Source organism: Vulpes lagopus, chromosome 16, assembly GCF_018345385.1.
Source record: "Vulpes lagopus strain Blue_001 chromosome 16, ASM1834538v1, whole genome shotgun sequence".
Lineage (NCBI taxonomy): Eukaryota > Metazoa > Chordata > Mammalia > Carnivora > Canidae > Vulpes > Vulpes lagopus.
In genome coordinates, this window is record NC_054839.1 from 1047777 (window position 1) to 1065465 (window position 17689).

Consider the following 17689-nt stretch of genomic DNA (forward strand, 5'->3'; position numbering starts at 1 on the left):
CATCAAACACTTGCTCCACCTTTGTCACTCTAATCGGGTCAGAATCCCAGGGTCTGGTATTAGGTTTTGTGGGTTTGAGGTTAGTCCTCAGACAAGGAGCTGGAGGGGCGGCAGCGGGGATCTGGGTGGCGATAGGGATGCATGGAACCAGCCTGCTGTTGTGACTAGCGGGCACAGGGGACACCTGGAGGGACCCGTGGATGACGTGGCCCAAGTCTGGACAGGAGGCAAGAAGAGAGATGAGAGTAAGAATGGGGGAGGTGGAAGCTTACACCCCAGGTGGCAAGAGGACAGTAGAGCTCAGCCAGCAATCCCACGAGGCAGCCCTCCTGCCCTGCATGCCTGGGCCGCGCTGTGGCCTCGGTGAATGCAGGCACCACCTGGGCATCAGGGGACCCTCAGCCCAAACACTTGGGCTGACAGGGCTCACCCTGCAGCTTCTGTCCCCAGAGACTTGGGCCTAACTGCTGATTATTGTTCTTATTTATAAAGAAACCAAACCAGACATTTCTTTCATCTTTATTGCAAGCAGATTCAAGTTTCCTGCTTAAATAATCTGCAGAAAAGTCTGATATAATTATCATCGATATTATCTACAGAAATAAAAGTTAAAACCAGTAGCATACAAAATAAACTTTACAGAAATGTAAGATTTGGTTTAATCACAATTAAATTTTTTAAAGTGGGTTAATGAATTATTATCAATCAAACATTACTACCTGGAGACTGATTTATTATCTTAACTGTACCTACTATATTTCATAATTAAAAATAAATTCCAGTATTTATGATGATGACAACTATAGATACCATTCATGTTAAATACATTTTGAAGATTCTCTTTTATTGCATTACATAATGAATGGACATTTTAAATGGCAATGCACATCATAATTTTAAGTCAGAGACAATATATGCATATTAAAATTCTGTATACTTCGATAAGATAAAAATAAAGCTATATAAACTGATCTTTAGATTTTTTCTGCAAAAGTAGAATCACACTTTAATACTTCCAATGCATCATCGTTAAAGCTTTGTTTATAGACAATATCAGAATGATTCTCACTCCCATTCACCTAACCCTCTAACTTAAAAAAAAATGCATTTGCCAACTGACATTTTTCCTGTTTTTAAATGGGAAGTTTCCAAAAGAAATGTAGAAGGCAGGAAACCACACACCGAAATATAACCCAGAGCTGTTACACGAATAATGTGGATTTCAAAGTAAAGTAGGAGGAGTTGCATTAGATTATTACCAGTCAGTGCAACACGGACAAACTTCGTGCTTTTAAAGAAAAAGGCTGGAAAACTCTCTTTAGGCTGCACGGGACACTTGATGTGCAACAATTTGAGGCTAATTAGAACAGCATGTAGGAGGCATTTCTGTACTTGAAGCTGCAAAATCTCACCAGGCCAAACAACTATTCTATAAACTCGCCAATGCAGAAGCCGGGCGTGTGGGCCTCCTTTCCTCGGGCAGCCACCGCCCCCATGGGGGTCGTGTCTGGTCTGTGTTCACCCTAGAGTCAAACGCATGGGACTGGCTGATGTGGGTTCTAACTGGAGTTGCCAAGGGGAGGATGTCTTTTCCCCCAGCTGCCCGTGGCAGAGGGCCAAGCCAAGGCTCCCAGGTGCAGGTAGAGGCCCCGCAGCTCGGAGGTCCAGACACTGCTCTCTGCCACCTGTCCTATGGGCGGAGCTGTGGGAGGCGTCAGCCGGGAGGCCTCCCTGAGGAGGTGGCGCTTGTTAGGCAGCGGCCCTGCAGCATCGTCCATCCGTAGCCCCCTTGCATGCCCTGGGCCCAAGGTCCAAGGAGCCTTGTGTTCATGGAGCTCCTGGCAGGGTCCCCTTAGGAAGGCGGCAGGATGCTTGGAGCCCAGGGAGCATGTCTGTGCGCACTGTGTGTGTGTGTGTGTGTGCACGTGCGTACGAGCTTGTACACGTGCACGTGTGTGGCCCTGAGTGGACATGTTGCTGAAAGCAGGAGACGAGGACCCAGTCAGGACCACCTGTGCTTTATTGGTGACCTGCTCTGAAGGGGATGGATGGTGTGCCAGTTCAGAACCAGAAGTTGGGGCCAGTGTGGGAGTTCATTAACGCGGGCAGTCCTGAACAAGATTTCCAAAACTAAGAAAAATGTTTAAAGTTGACAGGACTTGCTTGAAGGTCATTTTAAGGCAAGTAAATAGGAACTAGTGGAGATGAGAGGTGGCACCGGATCCTATGCACACATCCATCCCAGCGGCTCTTCCGCTCTGCCTCCCACCCGCTGTCCATGTCCAGGGACCGGGTGCAGTCTCGGGGCATTTCCCAAACAATCTGGTGAAAGCCATCTGGAGCGTGTAAGGGGTTAGTGACTTCCACAATGAGATGCACATTCTCAGAGGTTAAGTAGCGACTGTCTCAGCCCAGGGGAGAGAGGATACCGAACCATCCATCGAGAAGCTTCTATTTTAAGGCCGAAGGATGGAAAAAAAAAAAAAAAAAACCACAAAAAAGCAGATGAAATCTGCAATCAACTATGAAGAGCAAGCAAGCAAAATATTGTGCTCTAAATATGCCTTCAATGAATCACTGCTGCTGGGAGCACCAAACACAAACAGGGAGAACAAAATCAAATCTGAGACTTCACATTCATTGGATATGGAGACATTTCGCTGGAACTCCCACCAGAATTTAAATGCAAAGTGGCCAAAAGTTAGTCAACTTAAAAAATAAAAGCTTTAAAAAATACTTTAAAAATTAGATGTGGTATGTTAACAAATAAATGAATCAAGAGATAGAAACAGCTATGAAAATACTTCAGTGCAAAGGCAATTTTAAGATTTCTAAAAAAATACATTACAAAGAATTTGTTAACTAAACATACAGAGAATCTGTCCCCCTACAGGTATTACATGTATACCCATATTAGGTTTTTAAAAACGGCTGTAAAAACACACACAGCATTGTTCGCAGGGTCTAGCGCGGACGGGACGTCCGGGGCGCCACCACACATAGGACGTGGGGACGCGGGGGACGCAGGACGGACTGGACGGAGACCCCGGCGCTCTTCGTCCTTTCTCCTGGTCTTTGGTATGCTGTTTCTACTTCACCTGAACTCATCCCCATTACTCTGTGTACTCAGTTAATTCATCCCCCAGTTCAAATAAATATTTTATAGGCAAAACATGATACAATCAAGCTGTGAAATCTGGACTTTCAAAAATGCCTGGCACCTAGCGACTCCGAAGACAACTCTGTGTCCACGCACCAGCATCCCCGGTCCTAACAGTGGCCTGGAACCCAGCAGTGGGCAAGGGGCCTGCTTGGAGTTGAGCTTCTGGGTGATGCTTTTCTAAAAAGGCATCTATTTCAACATCCAAACTTTGAATCTGACTGAAATGTCTTTGTGGACCATTAAGGCTACATCAAAGAGTTATTTCTAGAAGCAAAGAGCGGTCCAGAGAAGGGATGGGGACTATCAGCACGGCAGCCTTCTGAACGTCTGCCCACCCCACCTGACCCCTGGACAGCCCATCGCAACATGGCAGAGATCTGACACACAATGCAAGGTCTGGTCCAGGGCGGCCATCCTGCTTTCGGGATGCAGATGCTGCCTCACCTTCAGACCTGTGTTGGCCTGAAACAGATTCTGGGAGATGGATGTGGTCCCTGGGGGCCCCTGTCGATGAGGACCTTGAAGGGGCCTGATCGGTACAGCCCGGCCAGCAGCCTTCCCCTGGAACCGGTGAGACAAGCGCCCTGACAAGAGAACGCGGGGAGGTTCTACCTGTGGGGCATGAGGAAAACTACCTCTGAATGTGTCCTGGGAAGGCTTCAGTGGACAGAGCTGCCAATCGTTCATGCACAATACTTTCTCCTCCACAGGCCAGGGCACGGGAAACACTCAGAGATCCGCACAGGGGACGCTAGCTCCCTTGGAGAGGCAAACTCCCCCTCAGACAGATCCCGACAAGCAGCTTCGCTAGGTAGCAGGCTGGGACAGAAGCAGGACAGTCCAGGACGTGGACGGGCTGTGGGAACAGGTGACGCCAGGTTCCAGTCTGGCCAGCTCCAGGAGCACGAGGACCGGAGTGCTGCAGACAAAGAAGCACAGAGGCCCGGCCAGCACGTCCCACAGTGAGGACTGGGCCGCTGTGCTCAGGATTGATGGCGGTGTGGCTAGCCCTGCTCAGGGTGATGGTCACCACCACACGGTGTCCTCATCTGGTGGCACCTGAGACTAGAGGCCTTGGCCCGGGATGTCCCGGGCTGTGTGCGCCCTTCCTTGCAGCCCAACTGAAGCCCGAGGGAGGCCATGTGGGGCCCCCAGACCCAGGAGAGGCGGCGCGCCAGCCATGTGCTCCAGACAAGTCCGGTTGTTCTTGTGCCTCCCCGGGGGGTGTGGAGAAGTACACGTGTGCGGCTCTCAGAGGCTTGGACCGGCGGCCCGTCCACCAGCAGTGCCCGTGGGGCGCAGGACTGGGAGGTGATGGCTGTGCAGGAGACCCTTGAGGGAGGCCATGTCAGCGTCACCTGTTTTGTGTGCGGGCCTGGAACATGGCCCAGGGGCTGGGGCTCTGTGGACAGGCCAGGAGGGTGAGTTCTGGGAGGTGGTCGTGGCCGCACATGCATGTGCTCTGTTGGAGAACAGAAAGGATAGCGTCAGTCCCAGGACCCCGTCCCCCTACCAGGAACCCTGCCTACCCTGCTCTGACGCTGCCTGTGGGGACTCCCATTCCAGACACAGGCCGGGCTTGTGTGTCCCATATGACTGAGAATATGGAACCAGCGTGCTGACCACGTTCTGGCTACGAACAGCTACCTTGCTTGGTTGGCTCCACTGTCAGGTACACCCGAGGTGAGTCACTGTAAAGCCTGTGCCAGAGGGACAGAGACTGCCTGGGGACCGAGACTGGGGCCTAGGGTCCCCTCCACGCACACAAACATGGTCTGTGTGGGTTCTCAGGGCCCAAGAAAGCCAGCAACCTCACCTAGACATTGTTAAATTTACCAGGCAGCAGGGATGGGGGCAGTAGTGCAGGAGAAATTGGTCTTCCAGGGATAACCGTCCTCAGGCACACCTGCTCCTGGACAAGAAGGCAGGTGTGCCTGTCGTGCCTCGAAGCCCAGCTCAGGGTGCTTCGTGCATGTGGCTGCATTTCCACACCTTTCTGGGGCAGACACGGCTCCACGTGTTGGCTGATGGACAACAGATGACCTAGGCCAGATGTCTGCCTGGGTGTATTCAATGTGAATTATGCAATATCCCACTGTTTTTTCACAATTTGGTCTTTCCTGATACACCTTTAAGAGGAAAAGTGTCCATGACCACAGCCGAGGAATGAGCTTTGTTCTACAGACTAACCACAGGGCACACAGGGTGAGTGGCCTCCCATAAATGCATGTGGAAAGACGCTGGCCATGGCACATGTTGAGTATGTGCATGCTGTACACAGCCACATGCAGCCCAGCCATGCTCAGGTCACTTACCTGGGAGAAATACACATGTGTGCGTAAAAAGTGTTTGTTTTTCATCATGAACCTTTGTTACCAAAATGGCACAGCACAGCAAAACTTTGGAGGAAAAATGGACAGTTTGGAAGGATCACAGCACACCCAGGAGGCCTGCCAGCAGTGTGGCAGACACTGTTACCTATCCTTGGCTAATGGCGCCTCGGCCGCGGCAAGAGGTCCTTCAGAAGTGGCCCGTCCATGCTCGGCGCAGCAGCGACCGATGCTTTGAGTTTCGTGCTCTGCTGCAAGGTGAGGAAAAATACTGAGAGGGGCTGCGCCTGGCCCCGAAAGCACTTCCCATTGGAGAGTGCGACCCTGCCTCACAGCCGGGCACGGGGCCTGAGCCAGCAGTGCGTGTCCCCTGGACGTCCATGTGAGCTGGGGGCAGTGGGATGGGCACAGGCTCTCCATGTGGGCGCTGCCAGGGAAGGAGCTGGTCTTCCTAACTGCCCTTCACGTGACAAAGACCGAGGGTCAGGACAGGGCACGGAGAGGAGAACAGGGCAGGCCCGGGCAGTGGGCTGAGGGCCCATGGGCAGCTCAGCAGGAAGGGCCAGACTGGCTGCTCCCACGCAGCTTCCTCAGTGCTTACCCCCGGGGGAGGAACCGCACCTTCCTGTCCTTCTGCCCCCGTCCGTCGCTCCGACTCCTGTTGGACACATGAGTCCCACCCAAGGCTAGACCCCCGAGGGGTGTGGGTGTCACAGTGCCGCAGGTCAATGCGGCCAGGCATCCCAATGCTGGCTTTCTAGTCAAACGTATTAGGGTCTCGGTCACCAGGAAGAAGGGAATTTTAAGAGGTGAAGAAGTATGAAGTGTGAGATGCAGGATGTTTCCTGACAAGGGGAAGGATGAACTAATTGGGGCATGGGCTAACCCAGCTGAATGCGTGTATAAATACACACACGTAGGTTACATAGGCATACACATAAAACCTGTGGTGCCTGTGATGTTTTTGATTTTAGCAGAACAGGTGGAAGGAAATGCCATCCACATAAAGGAAGACTGGTCCAGGTCTATTCCTCCAAAGCTTTGCAGGTGTCTGGGTGGGTTCCCAGAAGCACAAGCGCCCGCCCGTGTGCATACCACGTGCTCTGGCCGGTGCAGGTGTGGCCGTGGATGCTGCAGCCGCCCAGCACCAGCCTGCCCCGAGCAGCCAGAGGCGGCTGTGACAGCAACTCGTAGCAAACCTCATCCGTCAACAGGGCAATTATGTATTTCTAGCCCAGAGTTGGCAAGATTTAATCCATCTCATAAGCACATCCTATGACTTATGGTGCTCCTTCTAATACGTGCATCCCAAACGTTTCCAAGTATGTACGTAGTGAGATGGAATCATGTCATTTATTCTAGCAAGTTCTGATGGCACCAGAGTAGAAAAATTTTGATTGTTGATAATTACCAGAAGTTAAAAAATGTACCACCCTGTTAGTTAAAAAAAACAGTATTTGAACTTGAGGATGAACAGTCATTTAAATAAAACAACCTTTTCTTACTGGGATATTTTCCAATGAACTCAGCTGCACCAGGAAACACATATTTTCAAAGCATCTCTGATATGAAGCCTCCATGAATGTGGCATTCAGACACATGGACAAACAGACGAGAAACGGACAAAGCCATCCCTGGGCAGATGTGTCCCTACAATCTTGGCTACTCGTGGGCACACTGGGTCCCAGCAGCTGCCACAGACGTGGCCCCGGACGTGGCCCTGTGCTGCCAAGAAATAAGCCAACACTACCGTGTACAGCAAAGTAGAGGCTTTTCCTTAAAACAGATTTTTTTTTAAAATAAAGTTAAAAGAGAATTCGAAAAACTACTTGGACCAAACACATCTCTCTGTCTCTGCCCTTGGTCGGAGTGGCTCAGCCCGAGCCCTCTCTTTTCTGCAAGGCCCTCTGGAGGGCCTCAGTCTCCCTGTCCGTGGAATGGGTGCATGAGTGAGGAGGTCCTGTTGTCCACGCGCCATGGGCTGCAGAGAGGGTGTGGTGCTGAGGGGACTCGGCTCACGTAGGCTCAAGCAACTTAGGAGGGGCCGCACCCACACCTGTGTGCAAGGGCCGCTGGTAGCCACTGGCCAGTGTGCAGCCCTAAGTGCTGGTCAGGGGCATGGGGACCTGGCCCCTCCCGTGGACACAGAGCACAGGCCACAGCCAGGGCAGCCCTCAGACCCAGGTCACCCCAGGAGCTTCTGACACATGCACATCCGGGACAGCAGAGGCCAGCCCGGGAGCAGAGGAGGATGGCTCTCAGCGAGGAGGCGGCCCTCTCTTCCTGTGACTGTAACCCCACCGCCAAATGACAGAAAAGCATCACCTTGTTCCGTTAGAAACTCAGACTGCTGGAGGTCTGAGAGAGCATAAAGATGGTGGACTGCTCGACAGAAAGGCACTGGTTCTTAGTCTGCAGTCCCAGAGGGGCCGAGGGGCCATGCGCACCGCGAGACAAGTGGGGGCGGTTAGTGGACAGACAGGTGAGACAAGGGAAGGAGGAAGGAAGAGAGAAACAAGTTAAGGCAGTCCGAGCCCAGTCAATCGCAGGAACCTCCCTCGAGCATCCCGTCACTGTGAAGCAAACCAGGAGTGGGTCTCTGCCCGAAACAACCCGGCACCCTGGGCAGAAACCCTCCTCAGACTCCTCCTTCCCCACACACCCCCTTCCCTGGATGCCCTGTTCCCCAGATGCCCCATTCCCTGCTTCGCAGGATGCCCCATTCCCTGGATGCCCCCTTTCCTGGACACCCCTTCCAGGACACCCCCTCCTGGATGCCTGCTACCCTGGATGCCCCCCTCCCCGGGTGCCCCCCCTCCCCGGACACCACCTCCTGGATGCCCCCTTCTCTGGATGCCCCCTCACTGGACGCCCCCTCCCAGAAGTCCGTATCCCTGGATGCCCCCTCCGGGACAACCCCTCCTGGAGGGCCTCTCCTCCTCACGGCCATCCACACTTGTCATAAGGCAGTGTCGCTCAAGAGCTCAGAGCACAGGCATCCATGCACACTCCCGCGCTCTGCCAGGCTGAATATGAACACGTGGGCTCAAGCTGGGAACCATTAGGGAGGGATGGGGTGCTATGCCCAATGTTATAAACTAGTCCGAGGCTTCAGAGGAAGTTCGCCCACCCTGATCCCCTTCAATCCCTGAATCGGGTAGAGGAGGGGCACACGGTGCTGGGACCTCACTTGCTGCAAACCCCGTGGAGGCCTAGCTCTTTCCCATCCCAGAGGCCAGCCAACTGCACTTGGAGGCTGAGTGCTGGGGCCATCTGAGCTTCCAGAGCTTTCCTCTGGCCCTAGAGGGCATGGATCATCCGCCCACCTGCAGGCCCACCTGTGCTCCACAGGGAAGACATGCACCTGCAGGGAGAGTCCTGCTCTGCCTTCTGCATACTTGGCAGGATCCTCCCTTCTCTTTATGAAGGCTCTGCACCTCCCCGAGATCTTGGGGTGAGGGGTGAGGGAGTGTGCCCTCCCTGAGAACACGAGCAGCCCAGAGTGGTTCTGGGAAGCTCCGAGTGACATCTGCTGCTGTTCGTCAGCCAGGGTGGGCATTCTGCACAGGTCACTTCTCTCCCAAACCCAGAACTCACTCGCCTGTTGGCCTCAGTGGGGATGGTGGAAAGTGTGGGACCCTAGTGCTCACCAAAATTCCCAGAGTCAGTGCCAGTGTTTTAGCCACATCCCCCACACCTGAGACTTGGGCAACTTTACCTTCAAGGTAACAATTAATTTAAAACACTTTTTCAGATTCACAAAAGAATTTGCCTTCTGAGCTGGCTGAGTCCTTGTCTGCCCATCTTTCTCTTATTTCGGCTGACTAGCTTCTGGGTCACCCTGCATCTCACCTGGGTTCATGCTTAAAATCCTCCGCGGCATTGTGAGGACTCATCACGTTGCCAAGCACAAACCTCTCCTGCTTTCCCTACAGTGACCACAGCGCTTGTTCTGGCTGGGCTTCAGGGCATGCACACAGCCCCCTTCCTTCCCCCATGGGCCCACCCCCGTGGCCCCGCCTGTACCTGGACTCTCTCTGTGGCGCTGGGCCACAGCTGCCTACACAGGACTTTCTTGAGAACGTCAGGAAGGAGGCTGACAGTGATGAGGAGGATGATGACCAGCCAGGCTGGGCCGCTGGACAACATCTGGATGAACACATAGTACATCCTTTGATAATTGAGGAATGGCCTAGAAAACAACAGATGGGCAGGTCGGTGGTCACCCAGGGGATGCCAAAACCCGGGCCCATCTTCTCTGCTCAGGAAGAGTGCACCTGTTCCCGGAGATTTTACCACTGTCACCAACCCTCAGGGCACTTGGCCCATGTGCGCTAACTACTCATGAGCAGGGGGCGCAGGGCTGTAAGCAGTGGGGGAAGGAGGCAGGAATTCCACAAATCAGCCCAAAGACAAGGGAAGTCCTCTGGAGATTTCAGGACAGCACAAAATGACTTTAAAGCATGAAAATTGGTGATTTTTTTTTTTTTTTTTTTTTGTATCCTGGAATCATAACCTGAGCACTGGCTATTAACACGCAGAGGACGGCACAGGTTCTGATCAGCAGGGCTGGTTAACAACCCAGGATTCAGACTGTGAAAAAAGTCATTTTTCTATGAAAATAGCACAAATGGTCTCTCACCCAGGCAAACCTATAATTCAAGAAAATATCTACACTAGGACCCATGAGAGGAGCTGGGAGGGACCAGTGGTCAACGCCAGGCCCGGGGGCTGGGCTCACAGGTTTTCAGGATGAACTGTGGGCCCTTGGGGATCAAGGCTGGAAACCACCTAGCTCAGCACCTACAGGTCCCAGAGAGCATGCAGTACACAGCGCTGGCACTAGAGGTCAGAGAAGCTCGGAGAGGTGGGGGGGGCAGCCCGCTGCGGGGAGACCACACAGGAGAAGACATGTTTCTGGCCAGCATGCTCCATGGGCAGCACTCCCAGGTCCCAGCTGCATCCCAGGAAACACTCTGCCTCACAGGGAGGTGGGGTGCACACAGGAGAATTACAGAAAACGCAGTATGTGCTGTAGTGGGAGCAGGGACGAAAGCTTAGGCAACCGGGTGACAAGGTGGGACTGCCTTGACTGCGCAGGGGCTCAAGGGAAGCCCAAGGAGGGCGCTGACGCATGGGGTTCTGAAGGATACATAAGAGCTCACAGGGTCGGCTAGTCTGAAAGGATGTCTGGGCAGAAGGAACAGCAACGAGCCAAGGTATGGCAATAAGAGCACCAGGAGAGATGCCACACACAGCCACTCCTCGCCCCTAACAGGGGCCACCAACCCAGCACCACGGGTTTATTGTCCTGTTCACGTCTCACTCAAGTTTGTTGTTTTTTTTTTTAACAATTTTTTTAAAATTTTATTTACTTATGATAGTCATACAGAGAGAGAGAGAGGCAGAGACACAGGCAGAGGGAGAAGCAGGCTCCATGCACTGGGAGCCCAACGTGGGATTCGATCCCGGGTCTCCAGGATCGTGCCCTGGGCCAAAGGCAGGCGCCAAACCGCTGCGCCACCCAGGGATCCCTCAGGTTTGTTTTTAACCTGGCAGCCACGGCAATCTCTCTACAGAGCACTGGGACTTGGCTGCCCCTCTGCTGAGCGTCCTGGGTGGTCTTTGGGCCAGCCCTGCTGGTGTTCCCATGACACCTGCTCATCACTGCCGCAGCACGGGAGGCTGGACTCAACACACCAGACACACATATAACCTGGGACTCGCCCCAGGAGGCAGCCAGGACACCCGAGATGAGCAGGCCGGCCCCCTCCCAGGCCCTGGGTTAAAGGTCTTCTCTGACCTGCAATCTAAAGGAGGTCCCTGGAGCCTGGGCACCCACTCCCACGTTCCAGCCTCATCACGTGCCACTCAGCGTTGCTCCCCCACAGAGAACGTGGGTCCAGGCAGCGGCTCTGGGCTGGCACCACGCCTTGCCGCAGGAACGAGGTCGTGCGGGATGCACGCTGGGGCTCTGGAAGCAAGCTCCGCAGGACCGTGAGTACCCCGAGCTCCTACCAGATAATCCCTCCCCAGAGGAGGGAGAAGACGATGTAGAACAGCAGCGACCCCCAGATGACAAAGTGGTTTATCCACGTCCAGTAGTGCGTGTCGAGCGCCAGCTGAAACACAGACATGGGCGGTGAGGTGGGCTGGAAGGAGCCGCGGTAGCAAGGACTGAAAGCCAAGGAGAAGAGATGCAACTGGACAGACCACCCTGGCTCCCCAGCGGCCAAAGCGCCCACACAAACCTGCTGAGGAAGAAGGGAACCTGAGGTTCCCCAGGAGAGAAGGCACCGCCCACACATCCCAGGGACACGCCTGGAGGGTCTCCCACACGCGGAGAACCCAGTGGAGCAGCTACCTTGTCAGCTGCCTTCCCACCGAGGACGCACACTGAACACGGACCCTGGTTTGACTGTGACAAGACATGAATTCCCCCAATGCGTTCACTGTTTGTGTGTGTGTGGGGGCTGCTCGCTGTTTTAAAGAATTTGAATCTGACTCATTTCCAACAAAAAGCTCATTCCCTCATTTACCTTCTGTGTAATTCTAGTTCACAGAGCAGGTCGCCTGGTGCAGGGCTGGGGGGGCCTCGGGGGGTGCGGACCTAGGGAGGGTGGGCCTGGGGTGTGTGGCTTGGGGGGGCTGCATCCTGAGGGGCTGCGGCCCTGGGGGTGTCCAGCCTGTGCCCAGTTGATGACAGACGGGGTGGCGTGCCCACAGTGGTTGGCTGGGCCGTAAGGAGGAATGTCTGTGGCAGGAACTCACCTTCAGTGTCACTGTAAATACCATCACGGTGAACACCAGCGTCCCAAACGTCCAGTTTCCAAAGATCTGTAGGGAAAAGAGTCCAGAGTCTCCACTTAATACACACAGCTCCTCCTGCACGTTCAAAACAGGACTGTCTCACCATGCTCCCGTGCCAGAAGCCCAGACCCCACACACACACGGACCAAGTTTGTCACTGACAGAAGCCAGGGCCAGGCCAGCAGCTCAGGGAAGGGCTCAGAGCCTGTCCTGCTGGGCCCTGGATGCCGGCCCCTCCACACTCAACAGACAGTGTCTTAACAAGGCAGACGGCGGGGAGAGTCCCCAGGAGCTGGAGCGTGGTGCGCACAGGGCGGCTGCAGCTCTGTAGCCTTGTGTTCACATGGGAGGGACACGGCCCCGCTCCCCGCTCTGCGCTCCTGCACGCTTCAGAGTGAATTCAGGAGGGCTGGCTACTGTCCTCCAAACTCAAACACCTGCCTGCCCTGAGAACCAACCACCAGCCGCTGGTGGGCGGGAGAGCATGACCACGTCATGACCATGTCACCAACGGCAACACCGCCAGCCAGGATCACAGGGTGAGGGGAACTGGAGGCAGGCCCACAGGCGAGTGCTGGCCTCCAGCCCCAAGCCCCCAGCCCCCAGCGGGACATGCCCACCTGCTGGGGGGGCGGTTGCCGGGGGCAGCAAGACTCTGTGTGGCACTGCGAAGCTGCACCAGTAAAAACACAGGCTCAAACCACAAAAACAAGACATTTCTCAACTACAGACACAGACACAGAAAGCAAAATACTGACTTTCTCATTGGGGAAAAACCAGTCCTTGGGGGATTTTAGTCCACGGGAGCTATTCTCCTTGAGATTTCTGCAGAATCCCCTTAGCACAGCCTCCTCCTGGTGTACGGGGACCATGCCTCTTAGAAAATGCACCTACGACTTCTTTGAAAGAAAGCAGCCCTAGTTCACAAAGAATTAAAAAGCTGGAACACCACGGCTTTGTGTGGTTAGATTTCAACATAGAACGAATCTACATGTGGCTGCGGGGGCACAGTTACTGGGCCTCTGCACACGTCCGGGGAGGCAGGAAGCTCCCTGTAGGACCTTGAACTGCCGTGAGGACTTCCTGTGGCACACGGGCGCCCACAGACCCCCACTGACACCTGTCCATCCCTGGGAGCAAAACGAGCTTCTGACACAACACACGGGTGGCTTCCTGGAGGCGACTCTGCCTCTGGGGACACCCGCAAAGTCCCTAGACGGTGCTGGTGGCTGCACTGGGGAGGGAGTTCCTGGCATCTCGCGGGTGGGGCTGGGTCTGCTAACTGCCCAGGGCGGCCCCATGAAAGCCTGCAACTTTCCAGCCCTAATAGGCAGTAATGCCCAGGGAAGGAACTCTGGTCAGGAAGTGCTGTCTTGTCAATGTTAACTTTGGGGGCAGGAAAAATGTTAAACTCTGGGACCGGGTGCAGCTGGCAGCAGCCTATGAAAGTGCTCGGCCAGCAGGGTGTCAGGACACAACATTGCATTTGTTTTTGCTGGAAGCCGACGTTCGCAGACAAAAGGACAGGGTGAGCCACACCAGGTTGGGGCAGCCTGCAGCCCAGACCCCAAGTGGGCTTGTCACAGGGGCCTGGCGGGAGGCCTGCCTCCTGCTCTTCCTGACACCATGAGCCTGTGGTCACCACCCAACATGGCAGGGAGCATGGAAACACTTCTGAAGCATCAGATGACAGCAAACTGCAGAAGCGTGAGGGTGCACCGCAGGGGCACAGGGGTGCACCAACAGTATCGTGAGTTGGCAGATCTGTAGACTTGGTGACTAGCAGACCCGGGGAGAGGTCTCCTGATGCCTCACCAGCAGCGCATGTGGGCCTCGGCTGCAATGGTTACAGGCACGCAGCAGAAGCGCACAGCTGTGTCGACTCCAGAACGGAGAGGTTGCGAGCCCTGGTGCTGCCCTGGGCAGACAGTTCCTGACCCGCTGGAGTTAGGCCCTAGCTCCACATTCGGTTGGAGGCCCAATGGAAATCACTGGGCTTAACTCTGGGAACAAGCATCCCTTGAATGCAGCTTTCCACTAGCCTCTCAAGGGCTCTCGAACCCAGCTCCACAGTAGGTTTGGGGGGGCCACAAAATGTACTGTACACCTTTCTGGAGGAAAGTGTTTCTGGAATGTACCTTTCAACTAGCTTCTCACGTAAGGGAGTTAGAACCTATTTTCTCAGCAGTGGTTGAGGCGCAAAGGGAAAGCAGTCTACTAATGTCTTTATTTGCTGCAGGTAGAAGGCTCACTGCTAATATTACTGAAGTTGTTTACCATGATTTCTTTGGATTTGGGGGAGAGAGGTGGGAGGCAGGATGCCCCCCCAAGTCAGCTGTCCCCCTCTGTGCTAGGGTGTCCAGAGGGTTTGCTCCCTGTGTGCCATCCGTCCCGCCCCAGGAGGAGGCCTGGCCTGGTGTGCTACAGGAACACTCCCCTCCACACAGACTTCCAGGGACTTTCCAGCCTCCGTCAGGGACACGAACACCTACCAAGCACCCACGAGCCCCAGGTCCCCCCTCACTGGGCCTCTGTTCTCCAGGAGCATCTTGTAGGAAAGTGTTCTGCTCACAAAAGCCCTCACACCCAACCAACTTCATTTTCACGTGTAAAAATATTCCACAACAGACATAACTGTGTTTTCTCAAGATCCCGGCCATAAAAATCCCGTCCATGCTCCCTTCACACAGACTCCCTACTTCTAGGGTGTGTGCGGTCACCATCTGGCCTCTGTGTCAGCTGACTTCTGTTACCACGCGTGCCAGCCCCGTCCAGAGCTGAACCTGCTGCTCCATGAGAGTGAGGAACGGTCTCAGTGCTCTAGTTTGCGGCAGCAGGAGAAATAACGTTGGCTCTTGTGTCTGCGTAGAACATGTTCCAACCAAGAAGTGATGGATGAGCATCCCTTGACACCCCACGTGACCTACGAACACTCCTACAGGATGATGTAGATCTCAAGGAGACCTCACCTCCCCATCGTCGATGGGATGGGGCTTCTGAACCGTCATGCCCCGAAATGCTTCTGGCCAGGAAGGGTGGTTGGCCAGAATGGATGGGCATTGACATCAGCAGACTCCTGCTGTGCATGCACCAGAGGCACCGTCAGCCGCCGGAGACTGGCCCTCAATGTACCCGGGTTACTACAGAGCCAGGCTACAGTGCCATCCTAGTTTTGTGGGCCATCTCACCTTAGCACCAAAGCTGATGAGAATGTAAGAAAACCATCCTGATGAGAAAGGCTCCATGTGGAGTTGTGGGGGGCCCTGGAGTCAGAACAGCATTTAATCTTGGCCTTTCCTTGCGTGGAGTGGCTTTGGGCTGCCCCAGCCTCTGGGGGCTCCTGTCCCCTGAGATACGGGAGGGAAATGTGCTCCCTCAAGACCGCGGGTGCCGTGGTTCCTCCTCACTCGCTCTCACAGTGCTGGTTTTCAGGCTCTCTGCCGTCTACCGCAGGAAATTTTGCCTCTCAAACGTGTCACTGTGGGCAAACACCTCACACTACAGGCCCTACTTGGTACCAACTGACCTGCGCACTGGGGCACAGTATTGCTGGGCTACTGAGCAGCCTGTGGTGGTAATGAGGATAAGCGCTGGGCCACAGGTTAGGGTTCAGGTGTCCTTCAGGCTCCAAGCGTCCTACGGAAACAGGCCAATCAGGGGGAGAGCAGAAGGCACCCAGGAACAGGCAGGAACTCCTGCAAGGCACCACTTCCCCCTGACCCTCATCAGCATGAGGAGCAGCTGGAGGGGGCTTGGCCAGGAGCATGTCAGGGCTCCAGGGGTTTGAGCACGAGGAGGAGACACTGCCCAGGCCTCATGAGGGACCAGCACTGCAAGGCCACATCGTGCCTGTCATGGGCACGACCACGTCCAGGGTGCACAGGCACACACATATTTTCGTGCATATCCATTCCCACTGAAACTGTGTCCTAGGGATGCTCGGGAGGTACCGGTCACTTTGCTAAGTTCTATTGAGACGGAGGCAACTAAGGAGCGGAATAAAATAGTACCATCAATTTTACACAAAACCCCCGAGTTTGAGTGCCTGAGAGTGTACAGTCCTTAATCTGTACAGTCCTTAATCTGTCTGGACTCAGGCCCAGGTGAGGAGCCGTTCGCGGTACTGACAGTTGACCTCGGTCCAGACGTCCCAGCTCTGGAGACACAAAATCTTAGTTCTTCCCAAGGTACGTGCAGGACAGAAGTCCCGTGGATGCCCTGCAGGAGCACAGTCCCTGCCAGTGTTCAGGGGTTACCCAGGGGAACAAAGACAAAGAACGAATCCTAGAAAAATGTTAAGCTTAAAAAAAAAAAAAAAAAAAGGTCAAGCTTTAAAAAAGTCCAATGAAATGTTTAAAACGTTTTCAAGATCAATTTAGGAAAAGTTGATTTAAGTTACAATGAAAGAGCAGCACCTTTTAGTAATGAGAGGAAAGAAAAAACTTGCCACTCGCCAGTGAATAGTCCGCCCACCTGGCAGGGAGAGTGTGCTCCCGAGAGACAGAAGGAGGACTCAGTAGGAGGAGAGGCCCTCATGCGGCGCGGGGAGCTTCTACCCACAGATCACCTCCTTCACACGCCAGCAGGGGATGCACCTGAGCATCCCCCATGTGCACCTGCTATTCTTGACCTGTGCCCAACACTTGGTGCTGCGTCTCCACTGGGCATCCCGTACCTGGAACGGTGCCTTGCATGGAAGTTTAAGGGACGTTTAAATATATCAAATCCACTTAAAAACCACCACTTCCTCGGCTGGCCAGCCTGACACAGAAACTGAGAGAAGAAACAGCAAGTACAAAACCAGATGCAGACATACTCGTCTAATGCAGCGCTGGCCCCACGTGGGGGCCGGCGGCAGCCCACAGGTTTCTACCGACAAAGCACACAGAAGTCGCCACAAGTGAAAATATTTCGAGAAATATTTTATTTTTAATGCACTTCAAAACATAAAGGACAAACCCACAGTTTTCTTACCATGTGTGTGTTGGTGGTCATTATCTGAGAGTGGGGAGGGAGGCCAGTGGCAAAAAGACAAAAGCAAGATACGAATAAACAACCCCCAGAGATTATGCAAATGACCAGAGGGCTGACTGGCTATCAGCCAACTACAAATCTACTCCTTGCAAAGACAACAGATACTTAAGGTAAGTATGTAAAAAAATGCTACAATGTGTTAAATATGAAATTAATTCCCATAAGAAATAGGCTATGCCAGAGTGATGGGCATAGCTGGAGGAGCAGCTAGTGGTGGACGGACTCCCACAAGCCTGTAGCTCTCAAGAGGGGTATTCCCTGGGGAGCAGAGCCACACAGAGCACAGCACTTACAGGTGCCCGCGGCCCCCAGGGGTAGACGCCCACATACCAGGCCACACAGGCCCCCCTGC

General features: G+C 54.0%; 1 protein-coding gene across 8 annotated transcripts in view; it reads right to left on the minus strand.

Moving 5' to 3' along the window:
- Positions 1–506: 506 nt before the first annotated feature.
- Positions 507–17689, minus strand: part of ATP11A (ATPase phospholipid transporting 11A) — a 130950-nt gene continuing 113767 nt past the window's right edge. For 2 of the 8 annotated variants that reach the window (XM_041730875.1, XM_041730869.1), the window contains 4 exons: positions 12265–12330; positions 11512–11615; positions 9520–9685; positions 507–4625 (listed from right to left, as the gene is read on the minus strand). In XM_041730875.1, the coding sequence (XP_041586809.1) occupies positions 4518–4625; positions 9520–9685; positions 11512–11615; positions 12265–12330 (444 nt within the window). In that variant the 3' untranslated portion in view covers positions 507–4517. Of the gene's footprint in view, positions 5745–7818; positions 7906–9519; positions 9686–11296; positions 11616–12264; positions 12331–17689 lie in introns of those variants that run through there. The other 6 variants (XM_041730873.1, XM_041730871.1, XM_041730874.1 and 3 more) reach the window with 6 other exon arrangements.